The following is an 18,948-nucleotide window of genomic DNA, read 5'->3' on the forward strand; positions in this document are numbered from 1 at the left end:
ATCACATGAACAGACATCCTGATTAACAGCAGTTCACTATGGTGGTGGGGGAGGGGCATTCTTGACATAAATAACTCCATGGAACAAATATTTCATAAATTTTCATTGACCTTGCCAAATAAAATGTCAAGTGTCAATCAAAATAGGTACCTAAGAAGAAAGGATTGAATTATCACCTCGAATTTAACCTACTGTCTTCTGAACATTAACGTAGGTATATTTTGAGTTCCTAAAATTTTGCAGAACTGTGCGGTGAAGTATTACTAAAGAATAGTTCTCAAGTGAAGGAGACAAGGCAGCTAGAAGACCAGCAGAGAAAAGTCCCTGCAGTTCCTGTTTGGAATAACCTGGACCAGGGATTTGACGGGAGAGTCGGCAGCCGTTTGTCTGGAGAGGTTGTATAGAGGGGAGGAGGCATAGTGAGCTTGTTGGAAAACTTCGTGCAGGGCTTTGAGAATCCGGTAGAAATAATAACGAAGAAGTACCACTAGGAAGCTTTTATCATTGCTCATTTGAAATTCAACTGGGGTTATATTTGAGAAAGAGGTTTGTGGAATTTACATCCACAAGCAAGTGGTAAACAGAGAAAGAGACTGTCAGAATAGCCAATTTTATGTTCTCCGCAAATATTCGTGCTTATGTTCTAAAACCAAAGCAGCCTGGCTTTTGTATTGTTATGTGTTTGCCTTCCATCTGTCTCTGAAACCTCATTTTATAACACAGGTAGATAGCTGCTGCCCCACAACCAACAGAGCCAGGGTAACACTCAGCCTTTATCAGTGCCTGATAAAGGCGATTGTTTTCTTAGAAAATTATACCATCTGTACTTATTGGTGAGTATTTTTAAAATACTCAGTTATCTTAGTTCTTCACATCATCCATAAGGTAAAGGTTTCCAGGGGTTAGTGTGACATAGTACATGTGAGAATCACTGAAGGGGGGGGAAGTTAATAGAGATAAAAAGAGCTTCTGGACTCTGTACCCTTTTTTGTGTAAAATTTCCAATACAGATGTCATGTCCTCAAAACAGATGTTCATGCTTTTCATTCATTAGCAGTTCTGCACCACTCGAGACTAAAAATGGAGTCTAAATCAATACAAGCCTGGGAATATATGCAGCCTGTAGGATAGTTTTTGAAAGTCCTTAAACCTTTGCCAAGTTTTCTTGGTTTATTTTTAGCTTCTGCTGGTTTTTTTCTTTTTGGCAAGACTGCTCTTATTTCTAATCAAGCTAAAAACAACTTAAACTTGAGTCACTTTAGAATTTAGTACAACAGTGATGATTGTGGGAGTGTTTATTTCGCTGCCCGCTTCACAGACTCCTCTTCTGAATACAGTGTGCAGGAAGGTACAGCTGCTGCTTCCTAAGATCTGGGAGAAGGCTTAACAAGAATTAACAGAATCACAGTTGGACTGCTAGTTTTTCAGTGACTTTCTAGTGCCGTTAACCGGATTAGCAGTTTGCCACTACATTCTGAATTAATCATTTATTTGTTTGTATATTGATTACATAACTCATGGAATTGTTCTTTGTATTTATATGTCACAGCTGTGGAAACTGGAAGGGATCCTTTAATCCAGAGAGGTTATGTGATACAGTAGAAAAAACCATAAAATTAGGAATCACGCAGTCTAGGTTCTGGCTCCATCTCTGCCCCTCTACTGTGTGACCTTGGATAAGTCTTAGCTCCTTCTCTCACATGTAGAAAGGAAAAACATCAGCGCCACTCACTTCACAGAAGTCATGTGGAATAAATTATGTGAGTGCCCTTTGAGAACGTTACATAACAGATACCAGGAATCGATATGATCCCCGTGTGACTGACGTGGCACTGAGGCGTATCATGACTTTCCCAGTGTTGTCATCGGTTACTAAGGTCTGAAATGACCAGATGTTTTGGTTGAAGATGAAAAGACCATTTTAAAGTAGTTTGCCTTTAAAAATAGGCAGTTTTCTTTAAAAAAATTATTTAGGGGCGCCTGGGTGGCTCAGTCAGTTAAGCCAGCTCAGATCATGACCTTTAGCTCAGGTCATGATCCCGGGGTCCTGGGATGGAGCCCCACGCCCGGCTCCTTGCTTGGTGGGGAGTCTCCCTCTCCCTTTGCTCCTCCCCCTGGCTTGTGCTCTTCTCGCTCTGTCTCCCTCTCTCTCACTTGCTCTCTCAAAATGGATAAATAAATAAATAGAATAATTCAGTTAGAACTTGCTTTTATTCTGTTTTTCAATTTAAAAGTACCTTTGATATCCCACAACTTTTTAGCCTAACTTAGGTGGCATCTGAGGAGAAATGGATCGGAATATTGATTTTAGACTTTTAGACTGAAATAAACGTTCCTTTAAAAAAAGGAGGGGCCAGGCTAAATTTAGAATACAGCTCAGGGATACTTGGAACACTCTCTACGATGGGTCTGGGCTTGCTCTCCCTCAGGGACAGCTCAGCATCTCTACAGTGGCCACTGCTTTTGCATCCTAGACATATGATGTTTTGAGTAGCCTCACCTTACAAATAGATTTGCAGAACAGGAAGTAGATTCTTGAAAGGGAGGATTGTGATGAAATCGATATAAATCTCTGTTTTAAAATCTTGTACAGCCTTCTGTTCTAAAATCTTTTCTTCTGGATGAGACATTAGTCTTTAACGTTTGAGGAACTCTGTAACTGAAGACAAACAATAAGATACCAACAGAGAGGAAATTACTAAAGGATTGTATATATTGAAATTACTTTTATCAGTGACCCACTAGACTTGGAAGGTAAAGGAGAAGAGGGGCATTTAAAACCAGTATGTTTTTATTCTGTGAATTTTCTTTAACTTAAAAATGCATTATAACTTCAAGGTTGTCTGATATTTAAATCAATTCATTATCTTGATGACCACATATACCAATAGATTAGGAATAGATTTCTATGATAAATCCATACATTTGCTTTGGGGGAGGGAGTTTAATATATTATCATTTTTTGTTAAGGCTAAATTTAGCATGGTTCTTAATCAGACAGAATCAGCCTAAGTAGAAATTTTCCAAACAAATTGACTCTGATTCTTGGTAAATCCTGTGCTAATAAAAGACCCTGTACTCACAAAGGATCCGCAGTGTGAAGCCTAACAAAAATAAAGGTACTTGCTGCTCTCGGTGACTTCATCGTTAAATTAGAGCTTACCCAGTCCGTAAGGTAAGGTAGGGAAAGGGTGCTCCCAATAAAAAGTCAGTGAATTCTCCCCTCCTTCTTTTTAATGCCTTACAACTAAATGTGGACCTTGATGAAATTGGAGTTATAGAAAGGAGTGATTTTCCCCCCCGTTGTGGGAAGATGTCTCTCCCCTTGTCTATGCAGAAAATGACAGCCCTGGTCTCTTGTGCTGATGACAGCAGCCTTTCTCCACAACTTGGGAGAAAACTGTCAAGGAGAGACTGGAGTAGCCGGGCTGGGGAAGTGATCACACTCAGGCAGCCTCCTGATTCACATCATGGAGATGTGCATGAAAAGTAGGTCCACTCATGGAAGGGGTGGGAGACTGCTGCTCTTACGATTGAACTCTTAGCATGACTACTTGAAATAAAGGAATTAAGTTGTGAAAGGAACCAGATGCACATTCTCACACACTTAGTAGTTTTAATAACTTACAGGTCAGCTTCTTTTAGCAGTTTTAAGACCTCTCGCGAATAAAATCATTGAGAAACTGTATTGAAGTTCATCTACAGCATTATAAGATCCGACGTCTAGTTGTACGCTCTGTTAATGTGATTTAAAGGAATCTAGATAACTGATCCTAGATCAACTAGTCTGGACGTGAGAAAGAGAAACGGGTTACTGCTGTGGCCTTTCCCTTCACGAGGGAGATAGAAACCAGTTGGAGATGTTCTGAGATCCAGGTAGTAGGTGGGAGCTTGTTCCCGTGCTCTTTGCCTTTCTTTGCGTTCCTGCAGCCCGTGAGGACTTTAGTTAAAGTTCAGCTAGTCAGAGGGTACAGAGGTCAAGAACTAAGTTGATACAGAATCTTAGTAACAATGGTTTTGACACTAATTTAGGAAGCACTCAAGCTAGCAGTTTGTTATAAAGTCCGAAGCATTCTGTGTGGTCAGTACATTTTGGGAATTTTAAAATTGACTGTTTCATCTCTTTTGAAAATGTTAATAATAAAGCTTTAATCATTCTGAATCAAAAGATTTTAATAAGATAATTTTCCTTTTTCTTCTTAGATCCCAATTTTGTTCGGACATTTCTTACAACATACAGATCCTTTTGTAAACCTCAAGAACTACTGAGTCTTATAATAGAAAGGTCTGTTAATGTAAAATGTTTAAATTCTTTTTTTTTAAGAGATTGAGCTAAGATCCTCTATGTTTCTCAGAAATAAATTGTATGAGCTTTAAATTGTAGTCCATGAGTACTTTTTAAAGAAGTAACATCTCTTCAGTGACCATTTATTTTATAATAATCTTTGAGTTTTGATTACTAAAGTACAGAAATAAGCATTCTGTTTTACATGGAAACCCAGCACTTGAAATTTCAAATTTATGGAATTAGTCAAGTTAAAAGAACTACATAAAAATGTATAATTTAGGTTCTGAAAATTTAAATTTTGATGATTTAAGTGTTCTAAACAGAACTTTTCAAATACATCACATGTTGAAGAAAATGGAGCTTATCAGTGAACAAACACCATAATCAAGGAACGTGTTTCAGCTACCCAAGGAACAGTCAACTCTTTAAGGATTACTCTTAAAAAGTGTTATGGTAGCTGATTCAGATTGATTACACGAGCCAAAAATGAACACTAGTCCCATAACTTTACAATCACTGTATTTTTAGACTTTACATGTATTCTTTATCCCTTATTATCTTTCTCGGGTTTTTTTATATTGGCAAGTACTAATTTCTTTTTTAAAAATTAAAATAAGATCATTACCTTTTATATTATAGAAGCCTTACTTGTTTTCACTGATGTGTATGTATATCTGTAGTAATTTTCACAGTGCTCTCTGGATTGTGCTGACTAGTGAAAAGGTGTGTCGTTTTCTGTTTGTATAATTTGATATTACTAGTATTTTCATTAGTTTGTTCTGTTTTATGTTAGGTTTGAAATTCCAGAGCCTGAGCCAACAGAAGCTGATCGCATAGCCATAGAGAATGGAGATCAGCCCTTGAGTGCAGAACTAAAAAGGTTTAGAAAAGAATACATACAGCCTGTACAGCTGCGGTAAGCAGTAATGAGATAACTGGGGAAGTCTGCCTTGAGCTCTTGTTTCAGAGTTGAAGTAAATAAGGATCTTGCCCAAGCAAGGAGGAGGTAACAAGTAAAACGAGTGAAGAGCAATTATCAGAAATTATTGTATAAGTCTTCATTAACATAGAATTTTGAAAGTGGTAAGCCACGTATAAAATTATTTAATTTGGAAAGAATTACTCTGTTTTAATTTATACGATTCATCACGGTAAACACTTACATCTGAGTTCCCATGTAATTCAGTTCTTCTTCTGTGTTAATGCCATAGAGTATTAAATGTATGTCGGCATTGGGTAGAGCACCACTTCTATGATTTTGAAAGGGATGCAGATCTTTTGCAGCGAATGGAAGAATTTATTGGAACAGTGAGAGGTATGGTTTTTTTAAGTGCTTAGTTTTATATGTAATAAAAGTGCCAATATGGTGACTATCAACTGATGTCATTGTTCAGTGTTAAGAGTTGTTTATAACAGTGGCAGCACAACCATTTGAAAAAGTCAAAAATTTTCATCAAACAACATTTTGACCTACAAATTGCTCAATAATCACCCTGTTGACCCAAAGTATTTTCATCTAGTAAATCAACGTAGGGATTGTTTTGGAATTGGATAGGAAAAAATCTTGATTTATGCTGTTTTTGCACTTACGTGAAGGTATGTGTATCAGAGCACAGTTAGGAACTGGTGTGCCGTCAGAGCGCCAGTGACTGGGCCCCGGTTCGGGGAACAGAGCATGCATCAGAGAGGCTGCAGGGCAGATCGAATCGAGAGCCAAGAAACAAGAGTTCTGTTCTGAACACTGCCACTCACCAGATACATGACTTTGGGCAAAACCACTTTGATTCTGTGGACTCCGGTTTCCTCATCAGTAACATATGGAGTAAGACTCAATGATGCCAAAGTTTCCCCTTGAGTTTTAAAGATTCTATGATCATATAGGTCTAAGAATGTCCTAGACAAACTTGTTTCTAATTTCCATAGTGCACTCTAAATGAGAATCAGAAAATACAGGGTTCAATAAGAGTACTTTCAGGCAGAGTACAAAGCAGAGCCACATCAGAAACGCACACTATCATGATGGAATCAATCCTCTGGCACTGTGTGGTTTATAAAATGCAGTGTTAATTAACAGTGAAGGTGTATAGTCTATCCTTATAAATCCTATGTGTGCAAGATACATCTTTTTCTATGGAGGATTATAAAATAATATTTTGAACTGAAGTTCAGAACAGTAGAGGTGAAAAATCTATGAATAAATTACTTTCTAATTATATTTCAAAAGGATGTGGAAGAATATATACCAGACTATTAACACTGGTTACCCATGTGAAGAAGAATGAGATTGGGATTGGGAACAGGGGCATGGTAAAGGGGAACTTCCATTTTTTTGTTTTGATCATTTGAACTTTGTAATAGCAAAGATATATTTAAGTATCACTTGTCTGATTTTAAAATATTTTAAAAGAATAAAATATCGAGTGAAAAGTATTTAAATGTCATTTAAAATGTAATGTGTTTCAGGTAAAGCAATGAAAAAATGGGTTGAATCCATCACTAAAATAATCCAAAGGAAAAAAATTGCAAGAGACAATGGACCAGGTCATAATATTACATTTCAGAGTTCACCTCCCACAGTTGAGTGGCATATAAGCAGGCCTGGGCACATAGAGACTTTTGACCTGCTCACCTTACACCCAATAGAAATTGCTCGACAACTCACTTTACTTGAATCAGATCTATATCGGTAGGTAATTTGACATTCAAGCTGAAAAATCATTTCAAAGGAGTTAATTTTTTAAATGAAATACTGTTTTCTGCCTCATAGGAATGTTATAAGACATAAATGAGCTGGTACGTGAAGCGTGCAGTAATAAAGCCTTGCTGCATAGAAGGCCTCCCCTCCTTTCACTCCCTCATCCCCCTGCTCTGCCTGGATTTACAGCTTTTCTCTGTTTGCAGTCACTCCGAGCTGGTAAAGCTAAGAGCAGATCCTGGCTTTACCAATCGCTGGCTTGGTATCCTTGGGCAACTTTAGCCTTCTTGTTTAACTTCAATCACTGTCCCTTAGCTTCTTCAAGATTAAAATGGGGCTAATAATAGTACCTATTCCTGGGGCTGTTGTGAGATTGAAAATAGTCAATATATATACAGTGATTATTAGCACATTGCCCAAAACAAGGTCGGGGCTCAGTAAGCTAGCTATCGCCCCTGTAGTTGTGAACTTAAGTCATGGCCAGTCATAGCCTTTTTTAGTTTTTCTACATTGACATAACTGTCTCAGAAAGTCCATTTCTCATTTAAATGGGGACTATTTAGAAGTTAGAATTGCAGAGTATTTTTTAATAACTAAATGAAAAAAAGAGAACTAAATTTATAAATCTCTGTCCACTCTAAAGATCCTCACTATTCCCAAAAACTAATGTTAGAATCTATTTTATTTCCCAAGACCTTTCTCTGATAGGGTTTTCCCCTCTCCTTTAGAGGAAAAAAAAAAAAAGATTTATGAATTGCAGTGATTACTATATCCTCAATGAAATGATTATTATATCATTATTTAAAAAGAACTACCCCGAATTACATTGCCACCCTAATTCATTAAATAGTATTTATAAGTGCTGGGAAAGATATTATGAAAAAATCTCAATGTTGCCCAAGGCAAAATGCTACTATAAAGTAATAAATATACAGGTACATGCATAAAAATATTTTTTAATCTATAGAAAAATACCCTTAATTATAAACTTTTGTTATACCTTGTCTTCATAAACCTTTCTGTTGGTGTAAAAAGAAGGCTTAGATGGGAGTTTAGTTTTATTTACCTCATTTACTTAATAAAACAGCATGCTAGAGGGAAAAGTATCATGTAGAATTATGTCTTGATTTTAGAGCTGTACAGCCATCAGAATTAGTTGGAAGTGTGTGGACAAAAGAAGACAAAGAAATTAATTCTCCTAATCTTCTAAAAATGATCCGGCATACCACTAACCTCACTCTGTGGTTTGAGAAGTAAGTATTACTGACATTCTTACATTTCCTAGCAGTCAGCGATTATGATTTTAAATGCAGTTCTATCTTTATATGTCTCATGTTCTTTTCTGTTCCTCCCCTCCTTTGCACTGAGTGAATAGTTTTCTAATGTAGCATTTTTATTTTATTAATGATTTTTTGAGGGTTTGTTTAGTGAATGCTTTAAGGTTTACCATCTACATCTTATCAGAATCCACTTCAGATTTATACTAGCTTAATTCCAGGGAGAGATGGAAATGTTCCTCCTACAGAGCTCTAGTCCCTGTCTCCCTTTTTTGTGGTATAATTGTAATATGTATTACATATAATAATGATGCAAATCTAATAATATATTGTAACAGTTGTTGCTTTACCATTTGTTATTATTTTCTTAGCCCCTTAAAGCTTTGCTCTCACCCATCTCCTCTGTATAGTTACTGGCAATATATTACATAGATATATCTTATAGGTCCAACATTTCATTACATACACATTATTTTATACAGTTGCTTTTTAAATCAGTTAAGCAGTGAGAAAAAAATATGCACTTACAGTGTCTCATATTTACAGATTTCAAAATTCACAGATTTACTGTTACCGCTGCTCTTCGTTTTTGTGGATTTGTGTTACCATCTGGGGTTCCTCACTGTCAGCCCAAAGAACCTGCTTTAGTATTTCTCGTATGGTGGGTTTGCTAGCAACTGATTCTGTGTTTATCTGGGAAAATCTTTATTTTGCCTTCATCTTTGAACGATAGGCCTATCTTCAAATTAACTAATTATTTCTTGTGCCAATTCAAATGTACTATTAAGCCCCCTTAGTAAATTATTTAACTGTCGTATTTTTTAATTTCAGAGTTTCCATTTGGTTCCTTTCATCATTGCTGTGTCTTTTATGATATTCTGTGCTGCACATTGTTATCCTGTCTTCCTGTACTTTTAAAATCATGCTTTCTTTCCTTTAGTTCTGTGAACATATTCATAATGACTACTTTGAAATCTTTTTCTGTTAAATCTGTGTCCTTCTCACAGGCAGTTACTGTTCCCTGCTTTTTTTTTCCGTGAGTGGGTCATACAGTAGTTCCCCCTTATCTGCGGAGGATGTGTTCCAAGGCCCCCAGTGGATGCCTGAAACCATGGGTAGTACCGAACCCTATGTATCCTAGGTCTTTTTCCTATACATACATACCTATGATAAAGTTTAATTTATAAATTAAGCCCAGTAAGAGATTAATAACAATAACTAATAACATAGAACAGTTATAACAATAGACTATAATAAAAGTATGTGAATGTGGTTTCTCTCTCTCTCTAAATATCTTCCTGTACTGTACTCACCCTTCTTGTGATGATGTGAGATGATAAAATGCCTACACGGTGAGGTGAAGTGACGTGAATGCCCAGGCAATGTGACGTGGCCGTAGGCTGCTAATGACCTTCTTACCGCACCTCAAGAGGAGGACCGTCTGCAGGACAGGGCTGGCTGTGGGCAACCGAAACTGGGAAATAAAACCGCAGATGGGGCGGGACCACTGTACTTGTTGCTTTCCATGCCTCCTAATTCTTTGTTGGAAACTTGACATTTTAGATAATACATTGTAGCAACTTGTGGGTGCCCCCCCCCAGAGTTTGTTATGGTTATTGCTTGTTTATTTAGTGATCAGCTGGATTATTTAAATGAGGCCTTATCCCCCCAACTCCCTCCACACTGAGATGTTAAGCTGAGAAGTTCCTCTTCTGAGAGGTACAGATTTGGGTAAGTCCACAGTCACCCCAAGAAGGCAGCAGTATAGGGATTTCTTTGGCGACTTTCTTGACCACACCCAGCTGTTAAACTCCACTAACTGCCGGCTGATTGCTCTAGTGTTTTCAACAATTTCCCTAATGGGATAAATTGCTCTACAGACTAATCCAATCCAGTCGTGACTCCTGTTAAGGAATGGTTTCTTAGGTTTCTTGACGTTTGTTCTAACCCCAGGACGACTCCTTCCAGCTCTTTTTCCCTGGTTCTCTCCTGCAAACTAGTCGACCGACAGTCTAGGCAGTTAGATCCGTGAATCTCCCTATCGTCTTCACCACAACCTTCCTTCATTGTTCTCGAGAGCACTTAGGTTCAAACTTCCCACAGTTGGTTGCAAGTGACGAGAGTGGAAGCTGTTTGAGCCTGGCCTCTTGGGCTCAGGCTGATGGCGGGCCTCTCTGAACATTCCTGCTCTAGGAGCCGAATGCGTGGTTGGGGGTGATGTGCGAGGTCCTCTTTGCTCACCTCTCCTGGCATGGAACCACTGCCTCGGGAACCGGGGAAAAACTGTCATTCTAGGGAGAGCCTGTGCTCCATGTAGGAGTTTGGCAGAAGAAGGGAGTCCCCACTCCTCCGCTGCGCTCAGCAGGAATTTAGCCTCAGCCACCGGGCAGCTGGGGACTAGATGAGAAATGCTGAAGTCCTGTTCCCCCGGAGAAGAAACCCCTCCAGCTGGGAGCCAGGTGGAGAGGGAGGCCTGAGTTCTGGCTGCAGTTCTTGCAGTAGACTCTTCCCCTCCACCGAAAGAGGGTCTCTGGAGGAAGGAGGGGCGGGTTTGGTTCCAATGCCATGAACTCTTGCCTCCCTTACTGAATTTTTGCAGATTTTCTTAAATGTATGTTTCTTCATTTGCCATTTGCTCTCAGGGCCATTTCCAGAGACTTTAAATGTGGAGGGGGTGTTTATATATATATTACATTATATTTTTTATATATGTATAATTTTCACCAGTTTCACTGAGGAGTGGGTAAGCAGAGCTGCTTACATTGTGATAGCGGCAGTCCAGAATCTCAATGCAATTTTATAGTTGGGGCTACAGAGTGGCATTTTATATATTGGCCATATTTTTTTCTGAGTAAATACAATATGATTAGTTGACTAATATTTAGAAGTGTGATGTGAGGTTTCCACGGATCATACTAGAATTATAGGGAATGACTGGAACCTAAGCTAGAACGTGGATAAAAACTTGAAAGCAATTCCTAAAGAGAAATAAGCCTTCCAGGTCACTTGCGTTCTTTTATGTTATTATCTCTTAACCTCTAAAAAGTAAAACTTGAGAAGCACCTGGGTGGCCCAGTCCTTTAAGTGTCCGACTCTTGATTTCAGCTCAGGTCATGATCTCAGGGTTGTGAGTTCAAGCCCCACGTCGGGCTCCATTCTCAGCAGGGAGTCTGCTTGAGAGTCTCTCTCCCTCTCCCTCTGCCACCCTCCTGCTCTCTTGCTCCCTCTAAAATAAAATTTAAAAATCTTAAAAAAAAAAAAAAAGTAAAACTTTAGAATTTGCCCTCTCAATGTTGCTTCCTGATTTCTTCATTATCAAATTAAGTAACTATACTTAAGTATGCAGACAAGACCTTTCTATCATAATAATTAAAATTTATGTCTGTAAAGAGGAAACAACCGATAAGACAGACTATTTTCATTTCTTATTTTTTTAACAGATGACCGAAGAGAAGGCCATTTCCTGCACTTTTTCCTTTTTCTTATTTTTTTAAGTTGTTGTAAGAGCACGTAACATGAGAAGTACCCTCTTAACAAATTTTTTCAATGTATAATACGCTATTTTAAATTTATAGGCATAATGTACAGTGGCTCTCTAGAATTTATTCATCTGCGTAACTGAAATTTTATACATGCTGGTTGGCAACTCCCTATTTTCTGCTTCCCGTAGCTCTTGGCAATCACCGTCCTATGCTTCTATAATTTGGACTATCTTAGATACCTCATGTGTGCAGAATCATGCAGTGTTCGTCTTTCTGTGACTGCCTTATTTCACTTAGAATAACGTCTTAGGTGTTCATCAGTGTGGTCACATATTGTAGGATTTTCTTCTTTTTTAAGGCTGAGTAATATTCTGTCATGTGCGTAGACCACCTTTTCTTTATCCATTCATCCGTAGAGGGGCATCTGAATTGTTCCCACATTGCGGCTGTTGTGAACAAACCCTGCAACGAACATGGAGTGCTAATATCTCTTCGAGACCCTGACTTCAGTACTTTTGAATAACCAAAAGTGGAATTGGAGGATTGATCATGTGATAGTTCTATTTTTAATTTTTGAGGAACCTGCATGCTGTTTTCCATAGTAGCTGCACCAGTTTGCATTCCCGCCAACGGTGCAAAGGGTTCTAGTGTTGGCCTTTTCAGTGTGGGGGGTTCTTGTTTGTTTGCTGTGCTGCGTGTACGTTAGAACTGGAGTCACCTATGGATAAGTCACCCCAGACTTACCTGGCTTTTACAAAAACTGCACAGGTGATCTCAGTCTGTCTACCTAGGTAATATCAACTGAAATAGTTAAATAAAAGATGTAAATATGTTATACTTGTACCTTTTTAAATGTCCAGCTAACTAGTTAGCCAGCAGATGACGTATTTGTAGAGATCCAGCTGCTTTAAACATGTAAACATGTTATGCTTAATTTGATGACAGGCAAATTTATTTTGATAGTTTTACCATAGTTTTTTTTCTTGGTGGCAGGTTACCCTCATTGGAGAATAATGTAATTTTCACCTTTACATTTTAAAAAATGTTTAATATTGATTTATATTTATTCTTCCATTCTGTTTTTTCTTAGATTATAAGTTGTTTAATATTACATTATTAAAACCCAAGTTTAAAATGCCTTTTTCCTGTCTGGGTGATTGGTAAATTAAAGAATTCTCTCAAATATTAGTAAATGCTCATGGAGGAGTTTCCTCTTTTTGAGCATAGTACACTTCCTTTTAGCTGTTTACTGGAATTTCGTACCTTCCAAGGGTTCTTGGTATTTAAATGTAAAATGTTTTTGACTTTTTTATCTTCCTGAGTAATTTAAAAATTTTTATTCTTGATTATGGTAAAATACTTTGACTTTTTAACATTTCAATGCTTTTCTGAAGAGCAGCTCCTAGAAATGTAGCTAATTATTTCTGTATGTCAAAGAAAAAAACGTTAATCTCTAAAATCTTGCAATTAGATGAACAGGAAGCACAGAATTTTTGAGTTCCAGAATAAATTCCCCTAGAACACACCCACATCCCAAAGACCAAGCATACATTCAACAAGATGTTAGGCTCATCAGTTAATTCTAACAGAGTAGGAAAGTGATTGACTGTTTTGCTGTTTCAATGTGAAAAATAGTGAAGGGCAGCATTCCCTACTGTAGGCACTCCTTATCATCCAGTCTCTTACTATTTACCCGTCATTCTGAGTATATATTCTCTATAGTTGCTCTGTAACCATCCCCCCACTCTACATTGTTTTATTTACTAAATTCCTTAAATCATACCTTTGTTGGGGAAACTACACATTTAATTCATTGTTTGTCTTTGATTCCCAGATGTATTGTAGAAACTGAAAACTTAGAAGAAAGAGTAGCTGTGGTGAGTCGAATAATTGAGATTCTACAAGTCTTTCAAGAGCTGAACAACTTCAACGGTGTCCTTGAGGTTGTCAGTGCTATGAACTCCTCACCTGTTTACAGACTAGACCACACATTTGAGGTAGGTTTGTGTAAGTGTTTTTTAAATGAAGAATCAGGATTTTAATAATCGTGTTCTTTAATTTTTAAAGTGCCTCATATGTCTTTTCAGTAACAGTTTAAAAGATGGAATAGTCTAAATTTTGTATTCAATTGGTTGCACTTTTTTAAATTAGGCATTCTCGTTAAAATGCATTCACAGGTCCTGGGCTAGGTTAGAAGATGAAAAACCTCTCAGCACTTTATTTGTATATAACATACAATTAAATGCTCTCGTAACTGTGTAAAGAACTGCAAGGTAAACTAGATTTCTCTCTCCCTCTCTCTCTCTCTCTCTCTCTCTCTCACACACACACACACACACACACACACACACACACACACCCTAACTTCTAGGATCGATGAAGATAGTGTCTTTGAAACAGTTATCATCATTCTTAGCAAACTGATACTGTTGTGTTTGGGCTACTCTTAGCCTGGCATTTGGGGGCAAAATCTGCGATTCCTTTTGTAAACTTACGCTTCCTAAATATTATTTTTTTTATTGTAGCAAATACCAAGTCGCCAAAAGAAAATTTTAGAAGAAGCTCATGAATTAAGTGAAGATCACTATAAGAAATATTTGGCAAAACTCAGGTCTATTAATCCACCGTGCGTGCCTTTCTTTGGTGAGCATTTCTTGAATTTTTATTGTGTTTCTGGATAAAACAAGACACTTATTTCATTGAATGACTGAATCTACATATGTGTAATATACCAGCAGAAAATACTTATTTAGTAAATGATTAGCACCTGAATCACCGTAGAATTTTACTCTGTTAGGACTTCTGAAGATCATTGGATGCAATGTATACATTCCAGTTTGTATTTCCATCGTGGGCAGCCATTTGATATCATATAAAAGCTCATTTGTGTTTTTATATTCATAGAAATCTTTTTTGTTGAATTTTAATAAACCAAACACTCTACAGAAGATGTATGGCCATACCCGTCTATATTTCTAATCCTCTTCCTTGTAACAGTTTCACATCGCTAAAAGTCTTAGCACGTGCATCTTTGAACCCACACCTTCTGCACATCAAAGCTTTACCCTTTTTTCTTACCCTTCTGCGCCAGAGGAAGAAAGTACCCTTTCCTTCCTTTTAAGACTGAAGCAAGCACCATCTGAACCTTCACCCTTCATGTAGATTCCTCTATCTGATTCCATCATTGGATTTCCTGTATTTCGTAGCTTCAATATCTCTTTCACAACTGGTTTCTTTTCTGTTTGTATATATGCTCTGATGACTCTTCCTCTGAATGTTTAACGATCTCTATCACACATATTTTGGTTTAGGTTTTTTAATATGCGGTATATTTACTCCTAGCCTTTTCCTCATCTACAGCTATGTATTTTCCATAAAGCTTTAAGTTATGCTGCACATAACATTGTTACCTCCTGATATTTTTTCAATTAACATATCATACTTTCCCATAGTTTTTGTTCAGACTTTACAACCAACCACTTGTCTTTACTTCTCATCTTTTTTGCTATGTGCATTATATATAGTCATAATTATATGACATGTACACATAATTTACTTCTTTAACTTACTGTATCTAAATATGTTGTGATGTCTTATTAGTCTTCATAATATCATTTGTAATGGCTACATAATAGTCCATAAAGTTGGTATGTCAGTTTATTGCTCTACAACTAGATACATAGTTTCCAGCTTTTTTGCTTTCCTAAATAATGTTATAATCAATATCTTCATATTTATACCTTTTGTCTGTATTTGAGAATATTTTTTGAGCTAGATAACCAATCTAGCTAGATATTTATATCTAGCTGGGAATTTCTCAAGCTAGATATTCTATTAATCTGCCTTTTTATTTCTATTCTTTGATATACAGTATTTTTAAATTGTATAATCTGTCCATCTTTCCCATTATGATTTCTATTGTTTCTAACCTTAGAAAATTCTTCCAGTCTAGTAATTTAATATTGCAGTCATATTTTCTTCTTGCTTTATGATATGGCCTTTAAAATTATATTTAACTCTTTAATCAAAGTCTCTTTTAGATATCATATGAAATCTTCAAATTTATTTCTCCACCAAGTTGTTTATTTGTTGACCCAGGTTTATTGAGTAATTTTCTTTATCCCCATTTATATATGGTACCTCTTTCTTTAATAAATATTGTTTCCCATTAATTTCTTACACTAGTGCCCCAATTTTTAATGATTGGCACTTTATAATTTGTGATTCTCAACGAGGAGCAATTTTTGCCCCCCAGGGAATAATATTTAGCAATGTCTGGAGACATTTGTTGTTGTTCTAATTGGGAGGTGCTAGAGACTTCTAGTGGGTAGAAGGCAGGAATGTTGCTAACATCCTACAATGCACAGGACAGCCCCTAACAACAAAGAATTATCCAGTCCAGAAGGTCAGTAATGCCCAAGGCTGCGAAACATTGCTTTATAGTGTGTTCATATATGACAAAGTTGGTTTTTCAATGCCACTTCAGTATTTTCTTTGCCAATTTTGTCTCAACTTTATAATGGGGGAGGGTGATAAATACAGTTGGAACAGTCTATCCATTAATTTGGAAAGAACATTTATGATACTTCACATTTTCCTAGGTACTTTTGGTTGTGAATGGTATTCATTTTTTAATAATTACCCTTAATTCTAAGAATTTTTTATTTCCTTGGATTTTCTAAATATTTGATTGTGTCTCTTCCTTTGATCTTATTTCTGTGTTAGGCTTTATAGCATTGGTCATACCTTCCCAAACAAAGATTAACAATAATGATAAAAATAAGTAGCTCTGTTTTAATTTTAGTTTCAGTGGGAATAGGTGTAATTCTGCTATTTGCTTGAAGATGCTTTTTATTATGTTAAAGTTTTTTTCGTAGTTCTCTTCTTTTTGTTAGCAAATACATTTACTTTTATAATAGTTTGTCATCTTAGTGAGGGAAAAATAATTTTTCTTGCTTAGCAAATTAAAATTATAGGTTTACTAATGCTGAACTTTCCTATTTACTAATATTAAACCTTATTTATAGTAGATTGATCTTTTAAGTGTACACACGAATTCTGTTCATTATCATTTTATTTAGGATTTTTATATCCATCTACATAAACAGGATTGGTCTGTGATTTTTCTTTGTGCTAGATTTATCAGCTTTTGTTATTATATTGACTTTGTAACATGAGTTCAGTAGCTTTCCATTTAACTCTATTCTGGAATATCATGAAGTGATCTAGCCTTAAACTTTGAAATAGGCCAACAGAAAAACCATCTGGGCCTGGAATCTTTTGTAGGATATAATTTTTTAGTAACATTTTCATTTCTTCCTTAATTTTTTTCTATTTCTGTTTTCTGCTACACACTTGTCTCATTTCATTATTTAAAAAATACTAGTAGTCAGTTATATCTACAAAAACATTATTTTTTAAATTGTTCCTATTTGCAATATGTTTCCCATTTCTATTTTTACTTGTTTTACTCTGCTTTTTACTTCAAAAAGATAAAATCTTAAACGTAATTACTCTCTTCTCTTGTTTTCTCTATCATATATTACTTTTTATCATTATTTATTTTTTTCCTGAGAACTTTTTGCCCTCCTACCTACATTCTTGGAAAAACTATTCAGTTCATTTATTTTCTCTTCCTGGTAAAACATTTTTTTTTAATTATTAAAGTACAGGTTCAGGGCGCCTGGGTGGCTCAGCAATTAAGCATCTGCCTTCAGCTCAGGTCATGATCCCAAGGTCCTGGGACCAAGCCCCATGTTGGGCTCTCTGCTCGGTGGGGAACCTGCTTGTCCCTCTGCCCTGTCCCCCAGTTCATGCTCTCTCTCTCTCTCTCAAATCAATAAAATCTTTTTTTTTTTTTAAGTACAGATTCAGTCAGATTTAATTTTTAAAATGGAATGTATCTTACATAAGATCTTGTAAGTGAGAAGTGTTATACCTGTCTGGGCACTACAGAAGACACACAGACCTTCCACAGTTCATAAAGGAAAGAGTGTAAAGACAATTTTGATAAGGAGTTAAAGAATAATTTAAAAATAGTTTACTAAAAGAGAATTGAAGCAGATGCGTCAAAGTCTATGTATTTGAAGTATGGTGACTGTGGTGCTAGTTCGTACACGGGAGGACCTGGGTAGGCCTGATATTCGTTTCGTTCAGTCTGTCAACAGTATTTCTTGAGTACCTGTGAAGTGTCAAGGACTATGTCAGGTGTGTAGAAAAAGTGAAAAATACGTAGTCCCTCCGTGTGCTCACTGAGCTTATGGTCACACTACTTGTGATAGGTCACCGCTTGTGAGAGGTGAAAAGAAACTTCAGGGCCTGTTCACCCAGCTCCCTGTGTGGCCCCTGCTACCCCATCACCCTGATTGGTGAGCATTTATTCACACAAGCTGAACTCTCTAAAGTACTCTCTCACAGACGTATGAACTAACATAACTGATCCTCATAACATGTTGTTGAGTGAAAAAAAAAAGTTTCAGACCTGTGTTTAGAGTATGATTCCACTGTGTTTTAAGGTCGGCCGTGCGATCTGCTGAGTGAACACAAACTCGTGGCTAGTTTGATAGGTGCCGACAACCCGCCTGCCAGCCTTCCTCCCCATTTCTGCTTATCTTCCTGGTTATTGAGCCTCTTCTGTTTCAAGGTCAGTTCTCCTGCTCTAGGAAGATCTTTGTTGTTCCCCAGTTCCTGGGGTTAGCCACACAGCCTTTTGTGGTTCTGACCAGAGGGTAGAGCCAGATGTTCTTGCTGCTTCCTAATTCTGTCTTGTCTCTGTGGTAGCTTGTAGAAACTCCTTCCAGATTCTTATCCCTAATTCTGGGGACTGGGTTTTTGGATTTTTTCGCCCTGTATGGGAGGGTCAGGGATAGTATCTGACACTTTTACTTCGTCTGTCATCTTGCCAGAATTCTCATTCAGGCTTTTGTTGGCGCTACACCATTTACAGAACAAAAGTCAGGTAACTTCTCCTGCCGAGGCTTTCCTAGACTGTGAGTCTGTATCTCAGTTTTTCTCCATAAACCAAAGTGTTCTACTCATTATAAATGGATATAGAGTCAGACTAACATCTCCTCTAAGGTAACAGGATGTAGATTCTTCTTCAGTTAGGCCTCACCTCTCGGCACAAACATCCAAGTCTGTAGCATTGGCTTTGTTCTGTTCTTGTGTCCTCCTTCTCTTTCTTGTCATTCTGCTTCCTCTCCACTC

The 18,948-nt window shown here is 37.1% G+C and overlaps 1 protein-coding gene across 1 annotated transcript in view; it reads left to right on the top strand.

The window, feature by feature from the left end:
- The window catches only part of SOS1 (SOS Ras/Rac guanine nucleotide exchange factor 1), a 140,720-nt gene that overhangs the window by 103,614 nt on the left and 18,158 nt on the right, over nucleotides 1-18,948 (top strand). The window contains 7 exon segments of the mRNA XM_026479379.4: nucleotides 4,204-4,285; nucleotides 5,082-5,204; nucleotides 5,500-5,603; nucleotides 6,752-6,974; nucleotides 8,117-8,236; nucleotides 13,577-13,739; nucleotides 14,268-14,385. Coding sequence (XP_026335164.1) covers nucleotides 4,204-4,285; nucleotides 5,082-5,204; nucleotides 5,500-5,603; nucleotides 6,752-6,974; nucleotides 8,117-8,236; nucleotides 13,577-13,739; nucleotides 14,268-14,385 — 933 coding nt within the window.

Source organism: Ursus arctos, unplaced genomic scaffold (genome assembly GCF_023065955.2).
Source record: "Ursus arctos isolate Adak ecotype North America unplaced genomic scaffold, UrsArc2.0 scaffold_8, whole genome shotgun sequence".
NCBI classification, from domain to species: Eukaryota; Metazoa; Chordata; class Mammalia; order Carnivora; family Ursidae; genus Ursus; species Ursus arctos.